Source organism: Pimephales promelas, chromosome 6, assembly GCF_988280905.1.
Source record: "Pimephales promelas chromosome 6, fPimPro1.hap1.1, whole genome shotgun sequence".
NCBI classification, from domain to species: Eukaryota; Metazoa; Chordata; class Actinopteri; order Cypriniformes; family Leuciscidae; genus Pimephales; species Pimephales promelas.
The window spans coordinates 29,777,408-29,792,962 of NC_142774.1; the positions used below are offsets into that span (position 1 = coordinate 29,777,408).

Sequence of the window (15,555 nt, forward strand, 5' to 3'; positions counted from 1 at the left end):
CACTGTTATAATATCATAAACTCATCATTTCTACTTAAATACCCTGTCATCACCAAGCCTTGGGGTAAAATATTTACTTTTTAATGTTTTCCACCAGTTGGTACCATTTTTCATATAATTAACATACTGCAAACATCTAGTACTGCAAACATGTTCCTGATTTCTACTAGGTGATTATAACCTGTGCCTGTCTCATTACACATCCAAATTTGCTCTAGAAAGAAAGCAAAACTACAAGAGTAAATGGTAAATGGACTGCATTTATATAACGCTTTCATAGACCTAATGGTACCGCCAAAGCCTTATTTGATTGGTGAGTAAAATTGTCTGTCTCTGTAGTGATGAACCGCTGCGCTTGTGACAGTGCGCATGTTAAACTGAAAGAGAGAGAGAGAGAGAGAGCCCAGGTCGTGCGCACGCAATCTCTCACAGGCATCACCGTCTCAAAACTAAGCGCTGTCTTGCTCTCTCCCTCGCACATATTAATCAAAATAATCGACACGATGGTAAGGTCAGGAGACTAAAGTTTCATGTGGAGCATTTGGAGATTTGTTTTTCCTGAATTACCGCTGTCTCTGAATTGTGCTAAAATAGGCTTACGTTGCCTGAATCTTGTCTGATCTTCTCTGAAAAGCGTTCTGAATAAACGGGAAAAAAAAAACAATCCAGTGACGATCCAGCCTAGGTGGGATGTCCCAGCCGCCGGGATAGTCACACAACGCGCACCCGTCCGATGATGACACGTTCAATTGGCGAACTTTTCAATAAGGTTACATTTATCACATGAATTACATAAAAAGTACAGTTTGCTTAGTCAAGTGTAAGGTTTTTCCCCCAAAAAAGCATATGACTACTTTTTCACACACAGTGCTATCAGGAATCGATAAGAGAATCGTTAAAGAATCGGATCGATAAGCAGAATCGTTAGTGGCATTGAAATAAAATCTTATCAATTCCCATCAATAATCTCTATTACTCCCGAACCGAATTAATCAGAAATTACTTTGCAAGTTACTTGCTAAGGATAATGTTAGGAAGAGATATTCAGCTTGCTACATTTTTTAATAATTAAAGTAGTTAAAACAGGTAAACTTCAACATTTTAGCTGTAAAATGCCAAATGCAGTAGCTAATATTACGAAATACGTTGTGATTTTACTTTTAAAAATGTTGGATACGTTACATTAATTACTGCATAAATTAATTAAGATTTTTAACTAATAAATTAATTTTAAGACAGCATGGAATAGATTGTGTAATATGCTGTTAGCTATCATTTAGATGGTCTATAGTCTCATGAGTCACAATTAAATTCTTGTGACACTCATGTCAAGCAGCAGGCATTAATGTTGTTGTTGTTGTTGAGTTTCTGCGTACCGACTGCTTCGGACCGGGCCTAGTCAAAGTCCAGGGCCGTTTTTTAGTCCCCTGCATTTGCATTAAAACAGCCAAAATGGTCAAAGAAATTAAATTGAAAATAACCAAAAATGTCCCTAATGCAGCACAAGAATTAAATAAAAAACTGAAAAATGTTTTGTGCATGCTCATTCTCTATTTTTATATTTAGAATACATTTTCCATCATCTAATGATCACCTAAAGTTCATCTTTAAAAATACTAAAAATTGAACAACACTATATTGTAATTTTTAAATCTTTTAAATCATTTTTTCATGCTGTACATTATACAATTGTAATGCCTAAATGCACTTAAAATGATGGATATTGGGTTTAAGTGTTCTATTTTTCATTTATTTAGGTCATTTTATTTAGTATAGGCAATATCCAATATAATAGTTTACTATTATAACTTATACGGCAAAAAGTTAGTAATAAAATTACAAAAAGAGAGAGATAGAGAGGGCATACAGACAGGACACATTCAGCAAGACTGTACAACACAATTGAACAGAACACAGTGAATCATCAAACAAGTATCCGGGACAGCACAGGTAACGTTATACATTATCACAAGATGATTTGCGACTTCTGTATGTGCCACTCAAATAAGTCCTCAAATGACAAATCCGGTCCCTTCCCCAGGATTCACTTCATGTCAACCGATCTTATGGTCCCAAAGCCAAACCATGTGCACTCACAAACACACACTTGCAAAACCACAGTCACGGTCGGTTGGTGAAAACAGATACATACAGGAAGTATGTTATCTTTTTCCATCAACCCAATACCATGACATCACACTCACAAAGGTTTTTGCATGAAACAGAAAGTATCCCGTGCTTGCCAGTCTTTAATATACTGTAAGGTTGTTGTTTTTTTACTTATTTTAAAAAAATATAATAATGATATATATAAAAGAAAATTATGAGATTAATTACAAATATTGTATTCTATTGGCAGCCACAATTGCATTTTTCTCAGGTTTATATAACATATGGGTGGGTAGAAAAAACATACAATGCCTATTACTAAAGTACATTAATATTTTCCTTATAATGTGTGTATAGGATAAGGGAATACACAGAATCAATATCTGTTGTTTGCACTGCAGTGACTCGGTGTGTGTGTTTGTGCCCTCCTGTCTGCTTGTTAGTGATTGAAACCATTGGTGTGTAACGGAAATATATATGTGGTGCCAGAGAGAGAGGCAGCAGTGTCCCGTTACACGGTCAGGTCTTTTCTGGAAAAAGGATCTGCCCTGTCCGGAATGACACTCTTAGTCTGGCAGGATCAGCACCACATTCTCAACGTCCCTTCATCAGAGACACTCTGGAAAGGGCAGTTTGGAGCCTGACACTGTGAGTATTAGAAGCTTAATATATACAATTTACTTTAATCCCAAATACTGATCTCAATTAGGTTATAATGAGGTTATATACTGTCTGAGACATGGCCAAGTGGGTAGGGCTCTGACATATTGCACTTGAACCCAGCTTCGAATCTAGATAATAATTTCTCATTAACAACCCCCAACCATTATCCCTATAGTTCATGGTCACCTCTCCAGTGTCCTACCTTATCGAATCTATAAATGGTAGTCTATTCAAAAATGTATTTATACAAATGTTAGGAAAAAATATATATATACACACAGTATTTGATGAAAAAGGAAATCATTCTAATAATGCTATTACTGTATCAATATTGAAAATAGATGTGCTGTTGTGTTTAAAGCTTCCTTACTGAATACATTTTTAAAGTTTAATTGTAATTTGACTCATGACTATTCTAGGCCTGGAAATTACAACTTCAACTTAATATAGTATGATTAAACTATTATTTTTTTAGACTTTAAGTGAGTTAATAGACTGACAACAAAAGTCAATATAAAAGTAGAAATGTAGAGGAAATTGGCATTTGCAATTAAGTATACAATTTCAGCTGCCAGCAAATTAAAAGATCTCTATACACGGCCAATGAATGATAAAGTTCAGTACTCTATTACTCACATTTGCTCACTAGTTAAAGACTCTGTTGAACTGATTTTCAGAAACCGGAAGCTGGATCTGTTGACAGCTATCAAACTCTTAGGTTGTACATTATGGCAGTTCCGACATTAGGGCTTTAAAAGCATGTCGGTTGTAACCCCAGAGTTTAATTAATGTTTGCCAACAACTCGGCACACGGCATTAAAATAGTTTAGAGCTAATGTGTGTGTGTGTGTGTGTGTGTTTGTACATGCTATTTTTGCACAAATGTCATGTGACCCTCTGTAAACTCGGAAGTGAGAGACTAACTTTAGTCCTCTCGAGCTAAATGATCTCAAATGATTTAAAACAACTGTTATGCTCTTCTGCATGCTATTAATTGCATTCTTGAAAAAGTTTGTGTACGTGTACGAGGAAAAAGAGGGAGGGGGCCGCAAAGGTATCTAGATTTATAGCTCTGTGTAGGAGAGCGTGTAACTAGACGAAACTTTAGCAGTAGTCTGATGTCATGGATCATATTCTGAGGGCTCAGTGCTTGGACTAGTTGATAAAAAACAGATTCAATCTTACTTAAAACACTCACACAGCCAACGTATTTCTACTGAGACCCCTTTTTTTAAAAAAAAATGTAACCCTAAATGGTTCAAGAAACTGCCACTAACATAGCCTACATTCTTCACAGTAATGTGGAAATGCAGCACAGTTTCAGACCTGAACTGAAGACAGATCATTTACTAGACCGATCCTTAAGGGAAGCAGAAAGTGTTTGTGTGGACATGTTTTTTATTGCTTTTCCTCTGACTTACTATTATTATTCTTCCTTAATGTGAACAGCTAAAATGTTTTATCCCTTTGGTGAAAATTAATCAAATGTAGCATGAAGGGTCTGTGGCTAATTGCATGTAGTGTCATTTTTGGGATAGATAGGATGTATTATTGCTTAGCAACAAGCCATTGAGTTAGCAATATTCAAAACAACAGCCCTGCTATACCCCGTTTGAGCTAGAGAATTTCTTATTTCACATGAGAGGAACAAATTTCCCTTAAAGAGCATATTGCAAGTAAAAAAATCTAAATTTATAGATAACCTTGTATGAAAATACCATATGAAAAGTTAATGCAGGATTTAAAATATTTTAAAACAACATAAGGGCACTAATTTAGTAGATAAAGTAAGCGTTTCTTGGACTGCTCGTAAAAACGGCTTTTTTTTTTTCCAACATCGCGTCATTTTATGTCACGTTAGGGAGCCTCAGCCTCGGCTCAGTGCAGAGTAGGCTGGTATTCAGTGAGAGCGGTCATCAGTCAGTGTGCTTTCGGTAGTTTTTGTATTTTAATGTATCATCGTCATGGTAAATTATTGTGTTTGTGGAGGTTGCAAAAACTCCCGCCTGTCAGGACTTCAAGATCGAGTCCACAAGTTTCCATTACAAGAAAAGGGACAGTGCTATAGCCTATATCTTTTGTTCCTGGTGCGGTTTGTGCAGGTGAAGAGAAGGGATTTCGTGGAAAACGTGATCGTGTGTACCGTTCACTTTAGATCAAATGATTATCATCCAGGCGATATCACGGAGTTCAACATGGGATGCCGAAGCAAGCATATTGATCGTCGTATACTGTACCAATCAAATAGTGTGACATGGGTAGACATGCCCGAAAATAGAGGCAACTTGTAATTGAAAAACTAAATTGGTTGTTTAAATACTCAAATCTTAAATTTTGTATTATTAAATCAAAAATATGTATTAAAAATGTACCTATGCTTTTAGTAGGCTACAATAGAAATATACTCAAGTATAGTTTTTATACATTTAATAGTATAAATCTACCCTAAACATACTAATGTCTGCTGACCTGTTATAGGATCATAATAATCCGTACAAAATTGTGAACACAGTGTATATTGCTAGCGAACGTGTATCTATAATCACGTCTCTCACCAAAAGACATCTGTCCTGTTCTCCACTGGTTCTCCTCACACCACAACTCAATTTGTCTCTGACCGTTCTGTCTAACATTATCCTGGCCTGTCCCTGCTCTCTTTAGCATAGTAGGCTCATAACTTTATGGCTTGGTCCGTCATACGAGTATTTCCTCAGTGTCTGAAATGTCATTGCGATCCATTGTTTTTCTGTTGTTTGAATCGACCGCTCTCCCGCTCGTTAAGTCACGCCCATTTTCAGACGCGGAAGTAAAATTTTCTCACAAAAAAAACTCCAGAAGCTTCGGTAGTGTATTTATAGGTATATTTTAAAGAAAATCTAGTTCCTACATTATTTTTCTTTGGTCCTCTAACCTGCAATATGCCCTTTAAAGGCTCAGTTTTGCAAAGATTTTTATTTCAATTATTGCTTTATTTTAAATTATTACTTTAGGAATTCATTTTACAATTTTGTCACATTGTGGATCTACAAATATAATAGTGTTAATGAAAGTCAAACGTGGGTTATCTTTTCTATAAATACTTTTTTTTCTATAAATTACTTATTTTGCCTTGAGTGCTCCAAAATCCTTAAATAATGCTGAAGAAAGCACTCCATATTTCTGTAGTGTTCAGGAAGAGAGAGAAATGTTTTCATTCTTAATAGTAAAAGTAATGTAGATGAAGTCGACCACACAAATTACTTAAGCTTTACATTTCATTTTAAATTTAAAAACTATGTACACACACATATATATATATATATATATATACACACACACACACACATTTATATATCTGAAGAGTTCAGATGCAAAAGCCTCTAAGTGCCATTTGAAATTTTCTTCTAGAATTATCATTTTTATCAAGCTTGTATATTTAAGTTCAGTGATTTCACTTAAATGGCAATGATAATTACCTATTAATTGTTATTAAAGTGAAATTACTGAACTTAAATATACAAGTTTGATAAAAATCATCATTAAAGAAGAAAATTTCAAATGGCATTAAGAGGCTTTTGCATCTGAACTCTTCTTATATATATATATATATATATATATATATATACACATATATATATATATATTAATGTAAAAAGATGTAGATACTGTCTATTTTTACTAGAAAACAAGGAAAAAGTTAAGGGTATATTTGATGTTTTTTGCAGTGTGACATCTTCACTAAATGGCGAATATTTTGATTTGGTTGCGCTGCCTTTGTTGTTGAATTTGAATTACTGGAACTATTTAACTATGTTTGTTTTGCAGCTAGAATGATTAAGAGTGTTTATTTGCAAGTCACAAATAATGATTACATAAATGGGTACAAGCTACAGAGGAATGGGAAGGAATGTTGTTTAAAATAGACAATTAGAATTATGTTTAGTTTGTATTTCAGCCTATTTGTGTTATCTAGCTGTGTGAGTCACAGTGGAAAATTGGAAACATAAGAAAGAAGTGTGTGTACATATTTGTGTGTGCTCCTTTTATGCCTTGCAGATGTGATACAGAATGAAGATATACCTGTCCATATGTATGTGTTTAAGTACCTTTTAAAACAGTGAGCTGAGGTGAGGATCCAGCAGCTGTTTATCAAAGTGGCTCCACATACCAACCTTCCATCTGCCTGAGACCCCCTCATACGCACAGCTGCCTGCCATGGCCAGCCCCCACTACACCACACAGACACACACACAAACACTATAAATTTCCATTTTATCCGCTCTACACACCCATCTTCTCATTTCGACCACATTAACAATTATTTTCAAATGTGTAATTCATGTCAAAGATGTTTGTATACATTTTGACCCTGTCTGCTTACCGTATAGAGTTTTCCCCTCCTATTATTCTCTTCTGACGGGTATGAGAGGGTCTTAGACCACACATGGAGCTCACTGCCTCTGTAATGTGAAGCAAACACATGTTTCTATAAAGCATGTATGGGTGAATCTCACGAAACCTTTTAGGAACATCTGCCTTGGTTCAATTTCACAGCAAATCAGAATACATAAGTAAAAAAATATATTTTGTAAATGGAAAATGAAGCCTAGGAATCTTCTCATTGAAGTGTGTTTATAATATTAATAATTTAGGTATTAAACAATTTAAATAATTAATATAAACAGTATTATTTACATCATGTCAGTGTTTGTTGTACTGCCTTTATGCTTGTTTAAATAAAAATGGGTAAAACTTTAGTATAGGGTTCAATTCTCATTATTAACTAGTTGCTGCTTATTAGCACACATATTACTATGATATTGGCTGTTTATTAGTACTTATAAAGCACATATTAATGCCTTATTCTCCATGACCACTACATCTCTTAATCCTACCCAATACCTAAACTTTACCTTTACAATAACTAAACTACCTAACTAACAATTAATAAGCAGTAATTAGGAGTTAGGCAAAAGTCATGGTTAATAGATAGTGAGAATTGGACTCTAATGTGTAACCAAAAAATGTACTATAAGGTTATATTGAAAAGTATCACTGAAAATAATGGGGAATTAATGAGATACACAATATAAATTCTTTATTTTTCTCTATCTTTTTGATTTGGGGGTGAAATGGGACATGAGCATGTTTTTGTGCATCCATTTGTGTGTGTGTGTGTGTATGGACCTAAGAATGTTGATTAGTATAACATATAATAACACACAAAAAGATGTGTGTGTAGTTTATGTGTCCTTCAGGGTTTAATGAAGAAAGCACTGCAGGCCGGATAAACTAGCGAGTTATTAGATTGGTAAGAATAATAAAGCATAAATAAAGTCTAAGTGCCAGTGATCATGAGATGGCGAGCCAAACCACATCCTTTAGAGCAGACATAACACATACTGCACTCCAGCCCAAACTAGAGATCTGATCTGATAGGTTTCATCTTTCACTCTTGCTTTTAAATGGATTCAAGTATTTTTACAGGTGTGAGGATCTCTAAATATATCACTCTACAGGACACCACATTTACCTGTGCTTCAAAATGTACATTTTCCATTTTTACATTTTTCCCTTTTGACCTCCAATTACAATGAAGTCAGATAATTTTGTGAAGTCCAATAATGTCTGTTTATTCAATTGCAGTTCATTCAATGTGCCCTAAAAGAAATCCTAACATGAAAATTCTGTCATCAGCTGCATCAACATTCTGGTAAACTACTCCTATAATGTTCCATGAAAGAGAGAAAATCATTTAGGTTTGGGAAACAAACCTTGCCAGTGTCACATACAGTACGTGAATGCTGTAGCTATGAGAGAATCAAGAAGAATGTCCCACCTTTGACCCCAGCAGAATCCTTCTGTAACCCATAGTCACAAATAACACCGGCATCTTCGCTATGGCGACAGTTGTGTGTCCCAAACTGCTGTTTGATACAGTCAGTCAGAGAATTTTCTCCTCCCGTACACTTTACGTTGTCAATGTGAATAGGCCCCTCGCCTTCACCGAAATATGCCATTACACGAGCTTTAGCCAGCCCACTGCAAAAGAATGACAGTAAAAGACACATTTGGTTAATTTTTGTTCTTGTGTAATGTTATTGTGAAGGAAAACTAAATCTAAAATTATTCAAAAAATGTTCATTAAAATTGCTCGTTGTCATTAATTTAAATAAAGCTGAAAAAATATAGAAATATTATTTAAATAAATTCACTTTAAAAATTAGAAATTTTTCAACAAAACAAAACGACTATAACCTAAACTAAAATTAAAATGAGAACAAAATATTAAAATTAATGTTCATTCAAATTATTATTAAATACTGTAATTGTACATACATTATACTAAAGTACCACTGCTGTTGTGTAAAAGCTTGAGATGTGTGCTGATTGATCATAATCCTGTAGTTTAGCCAACTCCAGCTGAGAGAGCTGAGCTCATCAGATAAGAGCATCAGTTACAGTGCAATAACCTGACCTCTGACCTCTGACCCCCCACCACCCCAGGAGGTGAGCGTGAGCGAAGGTGTTGATCACATTAGTGTGTGTAAATCTGACAGTCTTCTTAGTTTTGTAATCTGAGTTAAACAATAACACGTGCATGATTCATAATTGAACTTATAAAATATTATTATCACTTCCAAACAAGAAAAACAAACCATTGATGAAATAGTCCAGAGCGTTTCATTTATTGTGAAATAAATTTCCTATTGTGATAGAAAATGTTTCTCTTTCTGTTCTTCCAAGCATATTTCACTATGTGTGTGTCATTTGGCAACATTACAACACAAGGTTTTAGAGTCTTAATCTTAATCCTAGAGCAATATGTCATAAAAATAGTGAATAGAATAGTCAGGTTATAGTTCTAATACATTTAGCTAGAAAATAATGTGTCAAAACATGCTAGCAACGTGCTAAAATATGTTAGTGACATGTTTTAAACATGTTACATGTTATCACCATCAGTGCCTAGAAATGTGGTCTGATCAGAGATGTATAAAGTACTAGAAACCCGGACTTGAGTAAAAGTACAAGTGCTCTATTAAAAAAAGCTGAAGTGCTCTTTAACACCACACTTAAGTAGAAGTAGTAAAGTATTCAACATTTTTTGTACTTAAGTATTGCAAGTAGTTTATTTAAAAAATCACTACTTAAGTACTAAAAGTAAAAGTACAAGTATTGTGTCATGTAATTATTAAAGAAAGCAGTCAAAAGTTTGAACTAGCAATCAAATGAGGCGCTTTGGCGGGATACAAATTTGCTTTGGCGGCCACCAAAAAAATGTCATTGCAGGAAAACCCCTGCATTAGTTGACAATGTGTGTGTCAATCAAACCATTACCCTATAAAACTGGCGTGTGATTTAGGCAGCATGAAAGCCAACTTGCAACGAATGATTCGTAAAATTTTTATAATTGTAATGAGTAACTAGCAGAACATTAAAAAAAATATCAAAGTAAAAGTATTAAATTCATCGAAAGTATGAAAAAAAACAATACTCTAGTAGAGGACAGATACAGCATTTTAGTACTTAAGTACAGTACTTAAGTAGTTTCGTTACTATACATCTCTGGGTCTGATGTGATTTCTTAGTGATCTTGTGGTCTAATTGGATCATAATATGATCCAATTAGACCAATTAGAGATTTTTTACGATTTTTCCGTTTATACCATCTGCATTGTGATCGGCTTGAAAATATCACAGCATCTGTGACTGGCTCACACTGGCTGTACATATCTGTTTACATCTCAAAAATGTGCTTTGGGATTTCATTAACCTTAAAAATGTTGTGTTTAAATGTGAATAAGTCTATGGAAGACTGTATAACTGTCCTGTGTACAAAGATAATTTCAATTCTGACAAACATTTTTAGTAACAACTTTTGGATTTGAAATAAAAATAAGGAATAAATGTAGTGTTTGTGGTATACAGCGGATCAGTCGCGCAAAGTACATGAGCATGTGCTGCGCCTGTATTGCATACACACTGCAACGCGCACCGCATACAAGCAACAAACGGAATATGTGTGAAACGGGTTAAACACAGGAAGTGAACAAAAACAATAGGAACTCACTTTAAACTAAGAGTCACTAAAACACATGACAGCAATCATGACAAATAGGTCTAAAATGGTTTTCCTGTCTTCATCTGAATTTTTATTATGACTATAAAACCTTCACACTTAACTTCTCAAGCCAACTTCAAAGTTTATCATCAAACCTGCATTCTTTAGTTTGAGTTTACTGCTTTAGTGTGTTTTTTAGTGTGGATGCAAAAAAAAATCACATTAATAGCATTTAGATTTGCTAACACATTACATGAACATAGACTGTTGTTCAGATTACCCAAACATGTTAATTTCACCTGTAACCTAGCTGTCTGCACACCACCTCTGCATCACGATCCGTCCATCCGTCGTCACAAACTGTCCCCCACTGGCCACCCACCAGGATCTCGACACGCCCCTCTCTCTCATTTTCTCCACCCACCAGTCTCACAGGTAGACCTGACAGATACAACAAAATATATGAATGCACACACGCTGCATTTAGCTTTGATCAGCAGGTTGTAGTATAGTGGTTCAGTATTTAGATAGATCTGATTGGCTGTAGGTTTAATCCAGCAGTTGACTGCTAATAGGCAATAAAACATTAGATATACTTTATATGCTCTGTAAAATGAAGTTTAGAGTGATTGTTCAACCAAAAATTACAATTTAGTTTCACTAACTTTCATGTCTTTGCAAATCTGGATGCACTAACATAAATGTGTTGGTAAATAAACAGTTTTGGTTATTGACTTCTAGTGTATGTACAAAAAAAAAGCAGATATTTCTTTGACTTTCAGAAATGACTTTCTTCTGTGGAGCACAAAAGATGAGGGGAAGAATAGAGGAAATTAGACAGGCTGTGGAAAGACATCTTATGTCCACATTTTTGAGTTTGTATGTGTATTACACAGTAAGAGACACCATAAAAAACACCTGGTGCAGAAGGGAGAGTTTTAGGTTTCCATTCATGAAACATCTGCCTCCACTTACACATTACACAGAGGCAGACATACACATAAACGCAATCAATCATCAGCTACTGGCCCATCAGCAATATCAGCGGCACTCTCCGTTCAAGAAAAAGAAAAAAAATACTTACTAACCATACATTCATACACATTTGCAACCAAAATGACTAGGAATTTAACAGCAAGTTTGTTTGTAAAGCTGTTAGTTCAGACTCAAAAGTCTGATTGGACAATTACGGATAGTTATGTCTGCTCAATAGCTGAATTCCATATTAATGTGCTTTGTGACAACCATACACAGCCTACAGGCTTGGATTATATTGGATTTAGTGTTTGATTATTATTTTTTCACAAGTTCTTGTGGTTTGTCACTCTACTACATAATGTCCGTGTAACATTGTATACATTACAAGAACATACAGCTCTATGAACATCTGCATTACTAATCATTCCTAAAACATGAACTTCATTTCTCACAGTCATGTCTCATTGGTCAGCCGCTATTCAAGTACCTTTTTTATTAAATCAAATGTACTTCATAAAGCCTTCAGCACCAGCAGCACGCACACACATACAATAGCATACCATAATGAACCCTGCTAAATTGTTTTTTCAGATGGTCTCTACTTTTCATCAGCTCCATCTATGAGATGTCATGAAAAACACTCCAAAAAAAAAACAAAGGCACACTCAGAGGGGTTTTATTTATTTAGACACATCCAAATATCGTGTTTCTGCTGAGTGCATGTCGAGAGTGAGAACTCGAGTGACCATATATGACCATATATACAGTGTTTATGTATATATGGTCATCTTTCATCAGTATAGAAGGTTTTCTGGTGTGTGAGTAAGATAGATAGAGACATAGCCGTGATGTAGAATAATAATTCATGCTAAAATGAATCACAATAGCAGCAAAACTGACATCAATTTCTGCAGAATGCATTTAAACATGTGTTAAAACAGAGCTGAGAGTATTACTATTGAGATGAATGACTTAAAAAGAGATGGGTGTTCCGGTTCTGTGGAAATTCTGTCTTGTGGGCACAGATTCCATGTGAACCCTTATGGATTCCATGTGGCTCAAAGGAAAATGGGAACTAAATTTAAGTTCATTCAGCGAGAAAGAGACATTATTCAAGCCCTGAAAGTTTCCCAGTCACACTCACCACATTTTCATAGAGCCATCAACTTGACAGAGGAAGCTGTGTGTGTGTGTGTCCGTGTGTATGATGTATTGATGAATTCAAGTAATACTAGTAATACAAAAAAAGTTGACTTACAAAAACTATTTTACTTTTATTTTAAATATCTTTGTGTTGGTCAATAGTAATTAACACAAACACAAAAAAAGTATATTGCATGCACCCATATAGGTTTATACACTTTAGTTCCCTTTCGAGGGAACTTGTGCTGCATCGATGATGCTCTACGAACGCATCTACGTGGTTGAGTCTGAAGCTCGCGTCAAGTAGTCCAATGGCGAGGCAGAACGACACGGGCGGGTGACGTCACAACCAGGAAAGCATAAAAGCACATCTGGAAGCACAAAAGCCCATCTTCTGTGCCTCAGCCAGCACTCTATGTTCATACTGTTTGTCTTATTTATTGCTGTCTGTCCAAAAATAGTACAAAACTCAATATATATAAAAGAATGGTGAGCAAACAAACATTTAAATTGAGTGCTCCTCCCTGCCCTCGTTTTATTATGGCTGGGGATAAACACAAGATGCGTGTTATTTGTTTATGCTCTGTCAGCCTCCGAGGGGCCTGGCTGTGAGCATTGTGAGAGGTTGCCGCTTCCCACACTCCGCTCTCCGCGAAGAGTCTTCAGCTTCAACCCAATCTCACGGGAATTCGTACGAATTTTACGAGGTGGCTAATTCGTAACAATTCGTACGACCTCACTCGTACGAATTAGTACAAATTAGTACATATTTTACGAATTAGCCAATTCGTATGAATTCGTACGAATGACCTACCCCTGACCCCGCCCCTAAACATAGCCGTCACGTGGGTTTAGACAAATCTTCACGTGGGTTTAGACAATTAGCCACTTTTGAATCACTCGTACGAATTCGTACGAATTGGTCGTGAGATAGCGTAGTCAGTTTCGCATTCCATGCGGTTCTGGCACCGAAGATGAGATTGTGGGGTTCTTCCGCCCTGGTGGAGACCCCGGTGATGCAGCTGTCCAGTTCTGAGGACGTGGATGTGATGAGCATCGAGACATGGATAGAGGATTTACCATCTCTTTCTCCTGCATATGAGGAGCTGGTGTAGGTGGTTTCTTGCACTGTGTCTGAGTTGAACATTGATTGGCCAGCCGAGAAACAGGGCACTCGACCTAAAAGCAAATTGGGTGAGTGCTTTCTAACACCAAACAAAGTACCTCCATCACCAGGACTTCTGTTTTTTTCCCCAATCTCCACAAAGAAATATCAAGGTTGTGGAATAAATCATACTCTGCACACTTGTTTAGTCCTCAAGTACATGTCTACTTTGATATCAAGGGATTGGGTGAATGGTAATAGGGTGATGCCGAAGGTGGAACAGATGCTTACAAACCACCTGTCCCCTAGTTCAGCATCGACCCTGAAGACCCCGACGCTACCCACTATGCCCCTAAAAACAACATCTGCGCTAGTGGGTAAAGTGTACATGGCAGCAGGCCAGGCTGGTACATGTCTGCACACCATGTCTATACTAGAGGCATACCAGGCTGACCTGCTGAGGCACCTGGACGATGGTGAGGGGGTAGGGGCTGACGTGGTTTGAGAACCCTGACCTGGTGACCCTCCTTGATGGCTCTCCCCTGGAGATCTGGCCAGGAGGGACCTTCTATCTCAAGCGGGAGGAGTGATCCTTCTCCCCCGCTCAGAGATATGGAACCTGTGGGTTACCTGCCCAGATGGTTCAGTACTACAGTTCCTGCAAGATCGTTTTTCTGTGGCGGGCATAGCTGCTTACCACGTCACTTTGGGTGGTGTATCTGTGGGGAGAAACCCTTTGATAACACGTTTTCTTTATGGCACTTTGAGGCTAAGGCCTGTAATTTATACCAGAGTTCCAGCTTGGGACCTGGCTGTTGTACAAGAAGGCTTATCTGCAGCTCCCTTCGAGCCCTTTCATGCAGTTCCAGAGAAGTTTCTGACCTTAAAAACAGTGTTCATTTTAGCCATCTCTTCAGTACAGAGAGTAGGATATCTTCAAGCTCTGTGGGTACCCACCACATGCCTTGAGTTTGCACAAGGGATGGTCAAGCCATTTCTTTTCCCTAAGACAGGCTATTTTCCGAAGGTCCGACCAACGTACCATGGCAGGCATTTTGCAGGCATTCTGTCCTCTTTTCAGAATCATGTCCAGCAAAAGCTAAACCTTTTTTGTCCAGTTAGAGCACTTGATACTTATGTCCACAGAGCTGCCCTGTGGAGGAAACCTGATCAGCTGTTTGTCTGCTTTGGATCGCCTAAAAAGGGGTTCCCTGTGTCCAAACAGACATTCAGCAAATGGATAGTTGAGACAATTTTTCTTGCTTATTAAGCTTCTGGCCAGCCGTCACTTTTGGCTGTCAGAGCTCATTCTACCACGAGTATGGCGGCCACCAAGCCCTTAATTTCAAGGGTCCCCCTTCAAGACGCCCGTCATGCAGCGGGCTGTCTCTCTCTGCTCAATTTCGTAAGGTTTTACAACTTGGACCTAGATGCTGCTCCAGGTTCACAGGTCCTTATGTCGTAGTTGTGCTCTCACACAACAGGTAGCCTACTTGTGAGCATGGCGTTTGGC

At 36.9% G+C, this 15,555-nt stretch overlaps 1 protein-coding gene across 2 annotated transcripts in view; it reads right to left on the bottom strand.

The window, feature by feature from the left end:
• The window catches only part of prss12 (serine protease 12), a 36,196-nt gene that overhangs the window by 4,432 nt on the left and 16,209 nt on the right, over positions 1-15,555 (bottom strand). For both annotated transcript variants that reach the window (XM_089132359.1, XM_039692547.2), the window contains exons 8-11: positions 11,116-11,257; positions 8,591-8,793; positions 7,133-7,211; positions 6,858-6,980 (exon numbers count right to left, since the gene is read on the bottom strand). In XM_089132359.1, coding sequence (XP_088988485.1) covers positions 6,858-6,980; positions 7,133-7,211; positions 8,591-8,793; positions 11,116-11,257 — 547 coding nt within the window. The remainder of the gene's footprint in view (positions 1-6,857; positions 6,981-7,132; positions 7,212-8,590; positions 8,794-11,115; positions 11,258-15,555) is intronic.